Source organism: Pseudophryne corroboree, chromosome 1 (assembly GCF_028390025.1).
Source record: "Pseudophryne corroboree isolate aPseCor3 chromosome 1, aPseCor3.hap2, whole genome shotgun sequence".
Classification (NCBI taxonomy): Eukaryota; Metazoa; Chordata; class Amphibia; order Anura; family Myobatrachidae; genus Pseudophryne; species Pseudophryne corroboree.
Window position 1 is genome coordinate 629988959 of NC_086444.1, and position 14073 is coordinate 630003031.

The 14073-nt window shown below is 45.7% G+C and overlaps 1 protein-coding gene across 1 annotated transcript in view; it reads right to left on the minus strand.

Moving 5' to 3' along the window:
* Positions 1-1833: 1833 nt before the first annotated feature.
* COPE (COPI coat complex subunit epsilon) overlaps positions 1834-14073 on the minus strand; it is a 79505-nt gene continuing 67265 nt past the window's right edge. Inside the window, exons 8-10 of the mRNA XM_063914537.1 lie at positions 6446-6514; positions 3047-3121; positions 1834-2141 (exon numbers count right to left, since the gene is read on the minus strand). Coding sequence (XP_063770607.1) covers positions 2094-2141; positions 3047-3121; positions 6446-6514 — 192 coding nt within the window. The 3' untranslated portion in view covers positions 1834-2093. The remainder of the gene's footprint in view (positions 2142-3046; positions 3122-6445; positions 6515-14073) is intronic.

Consider the following 14073-nt stretch of genomic DNA (forward strand, 5'->3'; position numbering starts at 1 on the left):
ACAAATACTACACTCTCTGTGACTGAAAATCACTTATATAGATATAGAAGTGATATCAATCTGACCACAATCCGTGCACCTGAATTGAGGTTCAGAAACAATACTTTTTTTTTTAAACAATTTTTTTATTGACACATCATGGCAAATATATTCCAAAAAGATGCAAAGACAATGAAAAGTTGCAGTAAAGAAAGGTTACAAATATGCGTTGTGCATTGATTTCACATTTGTACAATAATAAAAACTGTTGCAGAGTGTGTATTCCTTCATTCGTTTCAGAAACAATACTTGACAAACATAAAAGTCAGCAATCACACTAGCAGTCAGTCACATGTTAATTATTAGACATTATCATATGAGAATATAATCAACCACAAAATACTTCTCCAGTATGTAGGAGTACAATTACTGCACTTCTGTTTTTAAACAGCTATTACCACAAGTTTTTCAGACACGTTATGCAGAAAACAACAGTACTGTAAAGGTCTCATATGCATTGTGTACCAAAATTAACTATTCATACTAACAAGTAGATAGAATCTTAGTACTGTATAACCCTTTACTCAGTTAGAGTGGGTTACAGGGAGACTCACCCCACTTCCAGGATCGATCAATAAGCTCGAAAGACGCCGAGTGGATTCAGACGCTCTGTGAATGATGAGTGTATGCAGACGCTCCTGTCTGTGACCCGGTCTCGGTGGCAACTCTAGTGTGCACAACCGCAGCGGCCTAAGCTGCGACCGAGTACCCTCGTGGAAGCGTATGAGACGGAAGTGAGGTCATCAGTTCATGGACGGGAGACGCACCGAAACTGGTCATGAACTGGGGGGAGGGGCGACCAGGAGAGCGTCTGACTACCCCTGCTGACAAACTCCAGGGATCACGGTCTCAACCTAGTCCTGGCACCTATGATCCTTAAAGCACAGCGCTGGAGCACTTAAGAGTAGCGGCGCGTCAGCCACTGTTTGTAGTCTCCTCCAATACAGTACGGCTGTGTCCGAATTCCCCTAGTAAGTGGAACCGATGCCTTACCTTCTCCCCATGCTCCGGCCACAGCCTGGTAACGTCTGCTGGACCTGCTAGAACATCCGACACAGACGACCGTCGAGACAGCACTAATACCCGAGGGTAAGCGTTGTTGCGACCCGGTGGAGAGTTGTTGGAGCGACTCTTTCCAGCATGCGTTTAAGATGCTGTTAAGAAAGATCACTCAAAACATAGTAAGGCTATAAAAATAAAATAATAAAAGCTTAGGGCTGCCTTAACAGCAGCCCTGTGACCATGGTCCGGCTCCTGCTGCACCAAACAAAAAAACGATTTGACTGAGTCGGTGGGCGGGATTATATGAAGGAGCCCGATGCATCCTGGGAGGCCAGAAAGCTCGTGACTATTTGGTGCCATTTCCGCTGTCGCTCCGGCATATCCTAATGTTATCCTGTGGATAACCTGTGGACCCAGCCGGAGAAATAACCTACATGTTATGGACTGTGGGAGGAAACCAAAATACCCAATGGAAACCCACACAAACAGATGAGAACATGCAAAGTCCACACAGTTGAGACCTCATGAGTATTGAGCTCATGGCCCAAGCATTGTGATGCGGCAATGGTAACCACATAGTCACCAGGCTGCACTCGTAGATTAAATTCTATTAAATTTTATATAAGCCAATTTGTACTTTACTTTATAATTTATGGTATATTAAATGTGTATCTGGAAAGTGCCAGTATTTCTGTAAATGTCCAGCTGTACAACATTATTTCTGATGCTCTGTAAATATACCATACCTGTACTAAGCATACTTGTGCAAACATTTGGATGAAGAACAAATAGTGAAAGAAAAGTCATTTTATTGGGAATGTTCATGGCCAAAGAAAAAAATGCGACTGGAGAACAGGTGAGCATATTACAATTAATGACATAATCAAAGAAATGTAGGTGTCCAAGTCTCCAAAAGGGAATCAGTATATTAAATGGCATTAAAGTACTACAGTAAGGAATTCTCCCCTGTAATTACACTTCTGAACTTGTTTTTTTGCCAGACACAGATTATAAATTTCAACAGCATACATATAAATTAAATCAGATGCAATTCATGAGCTGGGAGCGTACTGCAGGACAAGGCGGTCAAATTCGTTCTCCTGCGAGAAAGAGAAAGAATATAACTTAAAACTACAGTAGGTACATTTAAAAAAAAAAAAAAAAGTCTATAAAAAAAAAAAAAAAAGATAGCTTATATATAAAAAAAAACAATGCTTGACAAATACTTATTGTTTTATATAAACAATTACTTTCTCCAAATGCTTTCAAGTGTTTCTTCTACAAATGTAAAGAAAAGAATGGAAGAAAAAACAAAAAAACCCAAACTAAATACTCCCCATGGGCAGGGTTATGGATCAAAGGGACGAAAGTCAGAAAGTCGACAATATCTAGGTCGACACACACAAATTCGACATGGTCAAAAGGGCGTAATGGAAACGTTTGACACATGAAAAGTTCAACATGAGTTTTTAATGCTTTTTCTGTGTCAAAACGTTCCTTTCGCCACCTGGGCCCACAATCCGTGCACAGCATCGAGCTTCGCTCGTCGTGCATCGGGCAAGGTTACTATTCTCAATTGTAGTCCACGTGTACGGTAAAGTATGAAAAAGTCCCGAGAAGTCAAATAGTAATAACAAAAAAACGTCATGCCGACTGTTTCATGTGTCGACCAATGTCGCTTTGACCTTTCGACCAAGTCGATCTTTTCACTGTTGACCTATCATCCGGATACCCATAGGCAGTACAGCGTAAAATAACAGTACCTCCAGTCATCCGCACTGTTCATTCAAACACCATTGCTCTTACTGTACGTAGGTCCAGCGCTGGTCTCCCCTCCCCCCTGAAAGTAGCTGTGCAGAGGCATGGCATATTGTGTAATGTATTTGCCTGGCTAACACACTCATACAGCTTAAAAACCAACAATGGAGTAGGCTGTGGAGACACAGGAGTAGACATGTGGGCATTTTGCCTCTGTAGGTCTATAGGCATGGAGCGGTGTCATTACCTTGGCTTGAAATTCCTTAATGAATGGATGATTTCGATGTCCGTCCTTCAGCTGAGACAGATAGCGGTTTGTGACCTTGAGTAAGACAATGAGAACATGACAGCAGTTACAGTATCTCTCATGTAGCGCTTACAGCTCACTAACTCTAAAGTCTAAGTAACACAGAAAAGTAATTTTATTAAAGATACAGAGGTCTATTTACTAAGCCCTGGAGAGAGATAAAGTAAGCTCCTAACTGCCATGTTACAGGCTGTGCTTGAAAAAGGACATTTAGGCCAGGTACACACTAAACAATGAGTGTACCTGGCTGACAGCACGACCAAAAGAACGTACATACTGACCGATATATCACGCGATATCGTTCGTGGATGCATTCCCCTGCACCTGGTCATTGCCACGATTGCCCTGCCGGGACCCGCTGGAGTGTGCGATTTCATGTAAATACTAGATGATGTGCACAACATGTCGGTCCAATCCACCGGAATGGATGACCAGCTTTAGTAGCTGGTTGATTGTTTTTTTCTCTCTTTCCACTTTATTTCCCACCAAGTCTTAGAAAATAGACTCCATAGATTTTAAACATTTTCTAGCAATTCATGGATGTTAACAAAAGCTTTGACTAAAGAATGAAATGATAATAGGCCTTTACGTGGTATTTCATACTATTACCAAAAAACATTTACGGGCTCAAATAGAACAGCTATAATTTACAGATTTAGCAAGATCCTCATACATTTAAAATAAAGTGGGTTCTCAAAACTAGAAGATACTACATAAATCCATATTGCTGGCATCACGTTTAATTTTAAGGAGCTTTTGAAATTGACAAATACTGAATTAGTGGCTGGATAACACCGTGAAGTATACTTTTCAGTTGATAACATGAACTTTTTAGTTCATCATCTGTGTCTCAAAACGTGAGTGCGGGCTCTTATAGGGGGTCATTCCGAGTTGATCGAAACTGTGCTAAATTTAGCACAGCTACGATCATTCACACTGACATGCAGGGGGACGCCCAGCACATGGCTAGCCCACCCCACATGTCAGTGTCTGCACCCCCCCCCCCATCCCCGCAGAAGTGCGTAGGCATCACTTCAGAAGTAGCTCCCGGCCATCGCTCCCCGGTCCGCAGTGGCTGCGTGTGATGTCACGCAGCCGCTGCGGGCCATTCCCCGCACGGTCCCGACACGCCTGCGTTGGCCGGACCGCACCCACGAAACGGCGGCCAAAGGCAGAGGCGATATACTTTTTTTGGATAATGGATCGATTTTAATAAATCTACCATATACAAAATGCATGTTATGTGCATGTATGACTATGAATGCCAGATTAATAGAATTTACAAAAACAGAAAAATATAGTTTCAGTACTTTTGTCTGTATGCAGGACAAAATACAGCATTGATGCAATCTCATATCCTTCACACTGTTGGCACAATGTAGGTACACATAACGCGCAGGTGATTTTTTGAAAGCCAGGAGTAAAGCTTATATTATCACATAATAGATTATTACACTGTTCAACCAGTCACAAATAATTCCCATACTTTATCTGCGAATGAAGTCCTGCAATTGCTAGATATTTTGCTTCCAAAGTATTATGTCCAAGTGGAACTGCCTTCTCATGGTTGTCGCTGCAGTGGCATGTTTAGCTCACCACATGGTCCTTCCAGTTCAGGGTTCAGTATCCCTTAGGGATTCACTAGCTAAATCTTGGAAGGTTGTGTCAAGTATATTTTAATAGATTCTGTGGAGTCTATCCGAACTTTATACTAGCCTCGTTATGGGTTGCTTCAGCAATGGGGACTTCGGCCGGCAAATTCTTAGAGTGTCCTACTGATTCGCCCAGGGATTACCTACTGTATTTTAGTGGAACAGCTTTGCAGTACAGCTGTATGTGTGTGTAAGGCTGTGCTACACGGTGCTAAAGTAGTTTCCAATGTTTCAACTAAGGCTGTATTCGCTCCCACTGGCAGGAAAAGCACTTTTCTTCTGGTGGCTGATCTGGTTTCCAGGCTTTCACTCCTCCTTTCTGGGTGAAGTGTCCACTGTAAGTCTGCTACAGACCAATTCTTCCGCGGCGTGGGTTCGGCTTTAAAGGTCAATTTTTCGGGTGACACCCAGTGTACAGGGGCCAAGGCTCCAAAAAAGCATAGCAACTAACCGAGTCGACTTGTGACCAAGTTTGGTCACAAGTCGAAGGGTGGTAGCGAAACTGTTGAATGGAGTCCTCTTCAGACACCTGGGTTCTGGTCATCGTTTGTAATGGTTCCATCTTTGACCTCAGGGGTCCTCACCACCGCATTATTTGAAAAATCCAGTGGCATTGGACCAGGCTATCATTCCACTCCTCTCTGATGGCGTAATAGCTTTAGTTCCACCGCTGAAATGGAAACTGGGGTACCAGTCCATCTTGTCCCTTGTTCAGAAACCGAACGGCTCATTCTGACTGATCTTAAATTTTGCTTCTTGAACACCAGGTTGTAGGCAGTACTTTTTCAAGTGGAATCTTGGATCTGCAATCCACAGTATGGATGCCAACAAATATTTGGCCTCACTAGTAGTCAGGAAACATATCTTCACATTCTATTTTGGGCAGGTCATCCTTCTTTCCAGCAGGGTTGCTCATTTACTTGCCCTACTGTTCATTCTAATCGGTATAGCAATGGCTCGGCACATATTTCTTCAGCATCAGGTCAGTGATGGGGAGCTTGCAGTGCATAGAATGTATCACAATGATACTTTCTCTAGATATTCTGCTTGTGAAAGGCTATTCAACTTCACAGTTCCGAAACCACCTAGATCGCATGGTTCAAGTACTTCCGGATCACAGCTGGATTAAGAATTTTGGAAAATCTTGCATAATTCCTTGTCAGTGCCTTCAGTTCTAGGGGTGGTCTTCCCACCTCTCCCCAGTGTACTGGACTTGGTCATAATGGTGCTGTCGGAGTCTCATCCGTCAATCTTGTGGTGCATGAAGTTGTTGTTCACAATGGTCTTCACCTTTGAGACCAGTTCAAATTTAGTCGGACAACACCATGGCGGTGATACATGTAAGTCCTCACATAAGCCCAGAGAGCGCATCTGTGATGGCGAAGGCAGCCCAGATCTTTTTCTGGGCAGAGACCTTTGTTCGGACATTCTTAGCAGTGTTACAACAGTATTAAACGGTATTACAACTTGTTACAACAGTATTAAACGGTATGACAACCATACAAATTAGGCCCTAGAACTTGTTACAACAGTATTAAACGGTATGACAACCATACAAATTAGGCCCTAGAAGTGAGGAAAATACGTCCAGTGAAAGTGGTAGAACACGACAGAGGAAGATATAAAATGCTTCATAAAGCACCAACAAACATGAATAAGCAGAAAATTAGACAGTTTCCTCCCTCACCTCCGGGGGTTTGCTGATGTGTTGGGTCAGTACAATGAAGTTAATCAGAGTTTCTGGGTGACTGCTGTCCTGCAAGACAAGGAAAAAATGATGTCATATAGTTGCACTGAAAGGCCATAAGTGCTGAAGCAGAGTTACATTTATGCCATTCAGACTATTGCAAAATACAAACTAGTTCTGCTCAAGTCCAGAAAACAGGCTGCAAATGTGCAATCCAACACTCGCATAAAGCTTGCAACTGGACAGGTGGTTTAATGTAAAGACAAGTTCTAGGTAAGGAAATGTTTGCGTAACTGAGAACATACAAAGGGCTACACAGACAAACACGTATATAAAACACACACACACACACACACACACACACACACACACACACACACACATTGTCAAAACCATGTCAATTGCAGTATTATATGCATGGTGATGATGGTTGCCAGCACATGCTAGTTGTTTCTTAGTGGATAACTGCAGTTACACTTGATAATTTATGTTAATTCATTATAGCGTATATAACATGATTTTGTAAGCTTATTGTAGCATTATATTTTCTTTCCATATGCAGGTGGGATAGTTATATATGTTGCATTAAAATAGGATTTTTGGTCATTTACAGTTGAATCCTTTTCTTTAAGCAGGCTGTGGGACAGTGAACCACAGGATTGCAGGTTGGTGCTGGAGCAAAATTAAACGGTAGCTTTAAAAATAAGCTTCTCCTTACCCCGCAATACCCAGAATTCCACTACTTATTTAAAATAGTCCAGCCACTCCCAGGGGAGGGAACACTCACGCTGCCTGACAAGAGAACGGTACACCCATAGTGGATGCCGCCAGATTAAAAAACCTAACACTGTACAAACAGGGGACCAGGTAGCTGCACGACAAGCTTGTTCTACTGAAGCACCTTGGCTCGCTGTCCAGGAGGTAGCCACCGCCCTAGAGGAATGCACAGACACCCGGTATGGTGTCTATTGCCCCACACTAGAACAGGCTCGAGTGATGATTGAGCGGAGTAAATACACAACAGTTTGCCTGAAAGCTGGCTAACCGCAGTTAAGTGCATCGTAAAGAACACACCAAGTTGAAGCAATAGTCAAAAGAAAGACCAGCATCCAAACGGAAGATCCGCTGTATGTATAGGCTGAAATAAGATCTGTATCAGAGCCACCGGCGGACGAAAATAGGATTTTAATACCTACCAGTAAATCCTTTTCTCCTAGTCCGTAGAGGATGATGGGAACTCCAAAAGGACCATGGGGTATAGATGGGGAACGCAGGAGCTTGGGCACACTAAAAAGACTTTTACTGGGTGTGAACTGGCTCCTCCCTCTATGCCCCTCCCCCAGACCTCAGTTATAGGAACTGTGCCCAGGAGAGACGGACATTTCGAGGAAAGGAATTTTGTTAAACTAAGGGCAAGAAACATACAAGCCCACACCACAAACATACCGTACAACCGGAGTAGCAGGAAACCAGACAACAAACTGAATATAACGGATACACAACCCACGTGTAACCAAAAATAACCAGTATCAATACAACTGCAAGGAACAGTCCGCACTGGGATGGGCACCCAGCATCCTCGGACTAGGAGAAAAGGATTTACCGGTAGGTATTAAAATCCTATTTTCTCTTACGTCCTAGAGGATGCTGGGGACTCCAAAAGGACCATGGGGTCTGTACCAAAGCTCCAGAGTGTGGACGACTCTGCAGCACCGATTGAGCAAACATGAGGTCCTCATCAGCCAGGGTATCAAACTTGTAGAACTTAGCAAAAGTGTTTGAATCCGACCACGTAGCTGCTCGGCAAAGTTGAAGTGCCGAGACCCCTCGGGCAGCCGCCCAAGATGAGCCCACCTTCCTGGTAGAAAGGGCCTTTACTGACTTCGGCAACGGTAGGCCAGCCGAAGAATGAGCTTGCTGAATCGTATTACAAATCCAGCGCGCAATAGTTTGCTTAGAAGCAGGATTTCCAATCTTGTTGGAAGCATACAGGACAAACAGAGCCTCTGTCTTCCTAGTAAGAGCCGTTCTAGCGACATAAATTTTCAAAGCTCTTACAACGTCAAGAGATTTTGGGACCGCTACAGCATCTGTAGCCACAGGTACCACAATAGGTTGTTTTATGTGAAACGAAGAAACCACCTTCGGCAGAAATTGTTGATGAGTCCTCTATCCGAATGAAAGATCAAATATGGGCTCTAGTGAGACAAAGCCGCCAATTCGGACACTCGTCTGGCAGACGCCAGAGCCAAAAAGCATGACCACTTTCCAAGTGAGAAACTTTAACTCAACCTTACGCAAAGGTTCAAACCAGTGAGACATAAGAAAATTTAACACCACTTCAAGATCCCACAGCGCCACAGGTGGTACAAATGGAGGATGGATATGCAGCACTCCCTACACGAAAGTCTGAACCTCAGGAAGTACGGCCAATTCTTTTTGAAAGAAAATAGATAAAGCCGAAATCTGCACTTTGATGGAACCCAATTTCAGGCCTGCATCGACGCCTGCCTGCAAAAAATGGAGAAAACGACCCAAGTGAAACTCCTCCGCAGGAGCTGCTTTGGTTTCACACCACGACACATACTTTCTCCAAATACGGTGATAATGTTTCGCCGTCACCTCTTTCCTAGCTTTAAGGAGAGTGGAGATGACCTCCCCGGGAATACCTTTCCGAGCTAAGATTTGGCGCTCAACTTCCACGCCGTCAAACACAGCCGCGGTAAGTCCGGAAACACGCAGGGCCCCTGCAGTAACAGGTCCTCTCTTAGAGGAAGCGGCCAAAGATCTTCTACAAGCAATTCCTGAAGATCCGGATACCAGGCCCTCCGTGGCCAATCTGGAACGACGAGTATTGCCTGAACCCTTGTTCGTCGTACGATCCTCAGCACCTTTGGAATGAGAGGAAGCGGAGGGAACACATACACCGACTGAAACACCCACGGAGTTACCAGGGTGTCCACTGCACTGGCTTGGGGGTCCCTTGACCTGGAACAATACGTCGGAAGCTTCTTGTTGAGGCGAGACGCCATCATGTCTATCAGAGAAATTCCCCAACGCCTTGTCACTTCTGCAAATACCTCTTGATGAAGAGCCCACTCTCCCGGATGGAGATCGTATCTGCTGAGGAAGTCTGTTTCCCAGTTGTCCACGCACGGGAGGAAGACCGCTGACAGCGCGCTCACGTGCTGTTCCGCCCAACAAAAAGAATTCTTGAGGCCTCCACCATAGCCGCCCTGCTCCTTGTTCCGCCTTGGCGGTTTACGTACGCCACCGCTGGTATGTTGTTCGACTGGATCAGGACAGGGAGACCCTGAAGAAGGTTCTTTGCTTGCAGCAGGCCGTTATAAATGGCTCTTAACTCGAGAACATTTATGTGGAGACAAGATTCCTGGCTTGACCATTTTCCCTGGAAAATTCTTCCTTGCGTGACTGCGCCCCAGCCTCGGAGACTTGCATCTGTTGTCAGCAGGACCCAGTCCTGGATTCCGAATCGTCGTCCCTCTAGAAGGTGAGAGCCTTGCAGCCACCACAGGAGAGAAGTCCTGGCCCTGGAAGATAGACTTATTTTCCGGTGCATGTGCAGGTAAGACCCGGACCATTTTATCAGCAGATCCCACTGAAACACCCGGGCATGAAACCTGCCAAACGGAATGGCTTCGTAAGTCGCAATCATCTTCCCTAGAACCCGAGTGCATTGATGAATCGACACTTGTCGGCCTCAGAAGCTCCCTGACCATGGTCTGGATTTCCAGAGCTTTGTCCTCCGGAAGAAACACTCTGTAGCTCCGTGTCCAGGATCATGCCCAGGAAGGGCAGCTGAGTGGCCGGGATCAATTGAGACTATGGCAAATTTAGAATCCAACCATGATGTCGCAGAACCGACAGGGAGAGATCCACATTTCTTAACAACTGTTCCTTGGACCTCGCCTTTATCAGGAGATCGTCCAAGTATGGGATAATTGTGACCCCTTGCTTGCGAAGGAGAACCATCATTTCTGCCATAACCTTGGTGAAAACCCTCGGGGCCGTGGAAAGCCCAAACGGCAACGTCTGAAATTGGTAATGACAATCCTGCACCGCAAATCTCAGGACGGCCTGATGCGGAGGATATATCGGGACGTGTAAGTAGGCATCCTTTATGTCGACTGACGCCATAAAATCCCCACCTTCTAGGCTGGAGATCACAGCTCGAAGAGATTCCATCTTGAAATTGAAAGTTTTCAAATATGGATTGAGGGATTTTAGGTTCAGAATCGGTCTGACCGAACCGTCCGGCTTCGGTACGACAAAGAGGCTTGAATAGAACACTGCCCCCCGTTGGGACGGGGGAACGGGGACAATGACCCTCTGTTGACACAACTTTTGTATCGCAGCATTTACCACTTCTCCTTCTGGAAGAGAAACTGGCAAGGCCGATTTGAAAAAGCGGCGCGGGGAAGGGGGGGGGGGGGCGCATCTCCTGAAACTCCAGCTTGTACCCTTGGGACACTATGTCTAAAACCCAAGGATCCAGGGCTGATTGAAACCAGACCTGACTGAAGGTTCGGAGACGGCCCCCCACCGGCACGGACTCCCGCAGGGGAGCCCCAGCGTCATGCGGTGGACTTGGTAGAGGCGGGGGAGGACTTTTGGTCCTGGGTGCCTGACACTGCAGGCGACTTCTTTCCCCTTCCTCTACCCTTTGAAGCGAGGAAGAACGAACCCTTACCTCGTTTGTATTTATTAGGGCGAAAGGACTGCATCTGCTGATGGGGCCCCTTTTTCTGTTGAGTGGGAACATAAGGAAGAAAAGATGACTTACCCGCAGTAGCGGTAGACACCAGGTCAGCAAGGCCGCACCAAACAAGACACTACCTTTGAAGGGGAGAGCTTCCATATTTTTCTTGAAGTCGGCATCAGCATTCCATTGATGGATCCACAGCGCCCTCCTGGCCGAGACTACCATGGCATTGGCTCTTGATCCCAAGAGGCCCACATCTCTCGCCGCATCCTTTAGGTAATCTGCAGCATCCTTGATATAACCAAGAGTCAAAAGAATATTATCCTTATCAAGGGTATCCATATCAGAAGCTAAATTATTAGCCCATTTAGCAATAGCACTACTCACCCATACCGACGCCACAGCAGGTCTGAGCAATGCACCAGTATTAACGAAAATGGCCTTCAAAGACGTCTCCAGCTTGCGATCGCCGGATCCTTGAGAGCAGCCGTGTCAGGGGACGGAAGCGCCACCTTCTTGGACAAACGGGATAGAGCCTTGTCGACATTTGGAGACGACTCCCATTTTTCCCTGTCATCAGAGGATACGCCATAAAAATTATCTTGGGAATCTGCCACCTCTTGTCCGGCGACTCCCAAGCTTTTTCAGAAAGAGCATTCATTTCATGAGAGGGGGGAAACTTCACCTCAGGTTTTTTCCCCTTAAATAGGCAAATCCTTGTGTCCTGAACAGCAGGTTCGTCAGAAATATGTAAAACATCTTTAATAGCCACAATCATGTACTGAATACTCTTAACTACCCTTGGGTGTAAAGTAGCTTCATTAAAATCGACATTGGAATCAGAGTCTGTGTTGGCATCTGTATCTACCATCTGGGTAAATGAATGTTACCGACACCCCCACACTCACACTGGCCAAATAAAGGGGACAGCCTACAGAGAGAAACACAGAGGGAGTATGCCAGCTCACACCCCCAGTGCCCATATACCACACAACTATAATATATGTCAGTAGCACTGTAAATAATAAGAAAAGCACCAAATTATCTGTGCCCCCCCCCCCCCCCCGTTTTGCTCCCTTTTACTTGTGAGGAGCTTGGAGGACCGGGCCAGCGTCTCTGCAGTGGCTGTGGAGAGAAGAAAATGGCGCTGGGGAGCTGTGCAGCTAAGCCCCGCCCCTTCCCGGCGCGCTTCAGTCCCGCTCAAATTTGAAATATTTATACTGGCTGGGGTATTATATACGGTGCCCGGGCACTGAATATGCCTTTAGCCAGTCCTAATGACCTCAGTAACTGCTACCCAGGGTGCTCCCCCCCAGCGCCCTGCACCATGTAAGTGCCGTTGGTGATGCGTGTGGGAGCATGGCGCGCAGTGCTACCGCTGCGCTGTACCTCCGTTACTGAAGTCTTCTGCCGTCTGAAGTCTTCGGTTCTTCTAATACTCACCCGGCTTCTTTCTTCTGGCTTCTGTGAGGGGGGTGACGGCGCGGCTCCGGGAACAAGCAGCTAGGCGAACCAAGTGATCGAACCCTCTGGAGCTAATGGTGTCCAGTAGCCTAAGAAGCAGAGCCCTTAACTAAGAAGAAGTAGGTCTGACTTCTCTCCCCTCACTCCCAAGATGCAGGAAGCCTGTAGCCAGCAGGTCTCCCTGAAAATAAAAAACCTAACAAAAGTCTTTCTAGAGAAACTCAGTAGAGCTCCCCTAGTGTGTGTCCAGTCACTCCTGGGCACAAATTCTAACTGAGGTCTGGGGGAGGAGCATAGAGGGTGGAGCCAGTTCACACCCAGTAAAAGTCTTTTTAGTGTGCCCAAGCTCCTGCGGATCCCGTCTATACCCCATGGTCCTTTTGGAGTCCCCAGCATCCTCTAGGACGTAAGAGAAATGGTAATTGAAAACAGATCCTGTAAAAAGGTTTGGACTTTTGGAAGAAAAGCCAAAAGCAGCTAAAAATATATTTTAACAGACGAAATCTGTACCCTCACAAAATGAAGCTGTAAACTGGCCTCCAAACCCCCTTGAAGGAAGGCCTAGAAACGAGAGAGGCAAAACCTGGAGGAATGAACCTTTCCTGTTTACACAAATTATAATATATATATATATATATATATATATATATATATATATATATTCCAAACTTTGAGATACTAGCAAGATAAAACCAGTGTCATGGCCAACAGAGGAAGGGCCTCCTTTAGAAATGCACCTTGCAAGTCTGGTCTAAATGTAAGATGCCGCCTGGGACCTACCAACCTTCTCAGAATACCGGCACAGCATGACCAGTCTGGAGTTACTAGAAGACCCAACATCTGTTAATCCTTGACATGCTTGAGAAGCCGAAGCAATATTGGGATCAATGGAAACAGATTTGCTACATGTGTGTCGAGAGGTTATGAGAGCCACTCGCTGAAGGGCCCACTTCAAACTAACTGTTGGAGGACAACTGGATTGAGAGACCATTTCCCCTTGAGGAACATGGTACTTACTGAAGTAGTCTGTTTGTCAATTTCCACTTCCGGTATAAACACTGCTAAGAATGTCCGAACAAAGGTCTCTGCCCAGAAAAAGATCTGGGCTGCCTTCGCCATCACAGATGCGCTCTCTGGGCTTATGTGAGGACTCACATGTATCCCCGCCATGGTGTTGTCCGACTAAATTTGAACTGGTCTCAAAGGTGAAGACCATTGTGAACAACAACTTCATGCACCACAAGATTGACGGATGAGACTCCGACAGCACCATTATGACCAAGTCCAGTACACTGGGGAGAGGTGGGAAGACCACCCCTAGAACTGAAGGCACTGACAAGGAATTATGCAAGATTTTCCAAAATTCTTAATCCAGCTGTGATCCGGAAGTACTTGAACCATGCGATCTAGGTGGTTTCGGAACTGTGAAGTTGAATAGCCT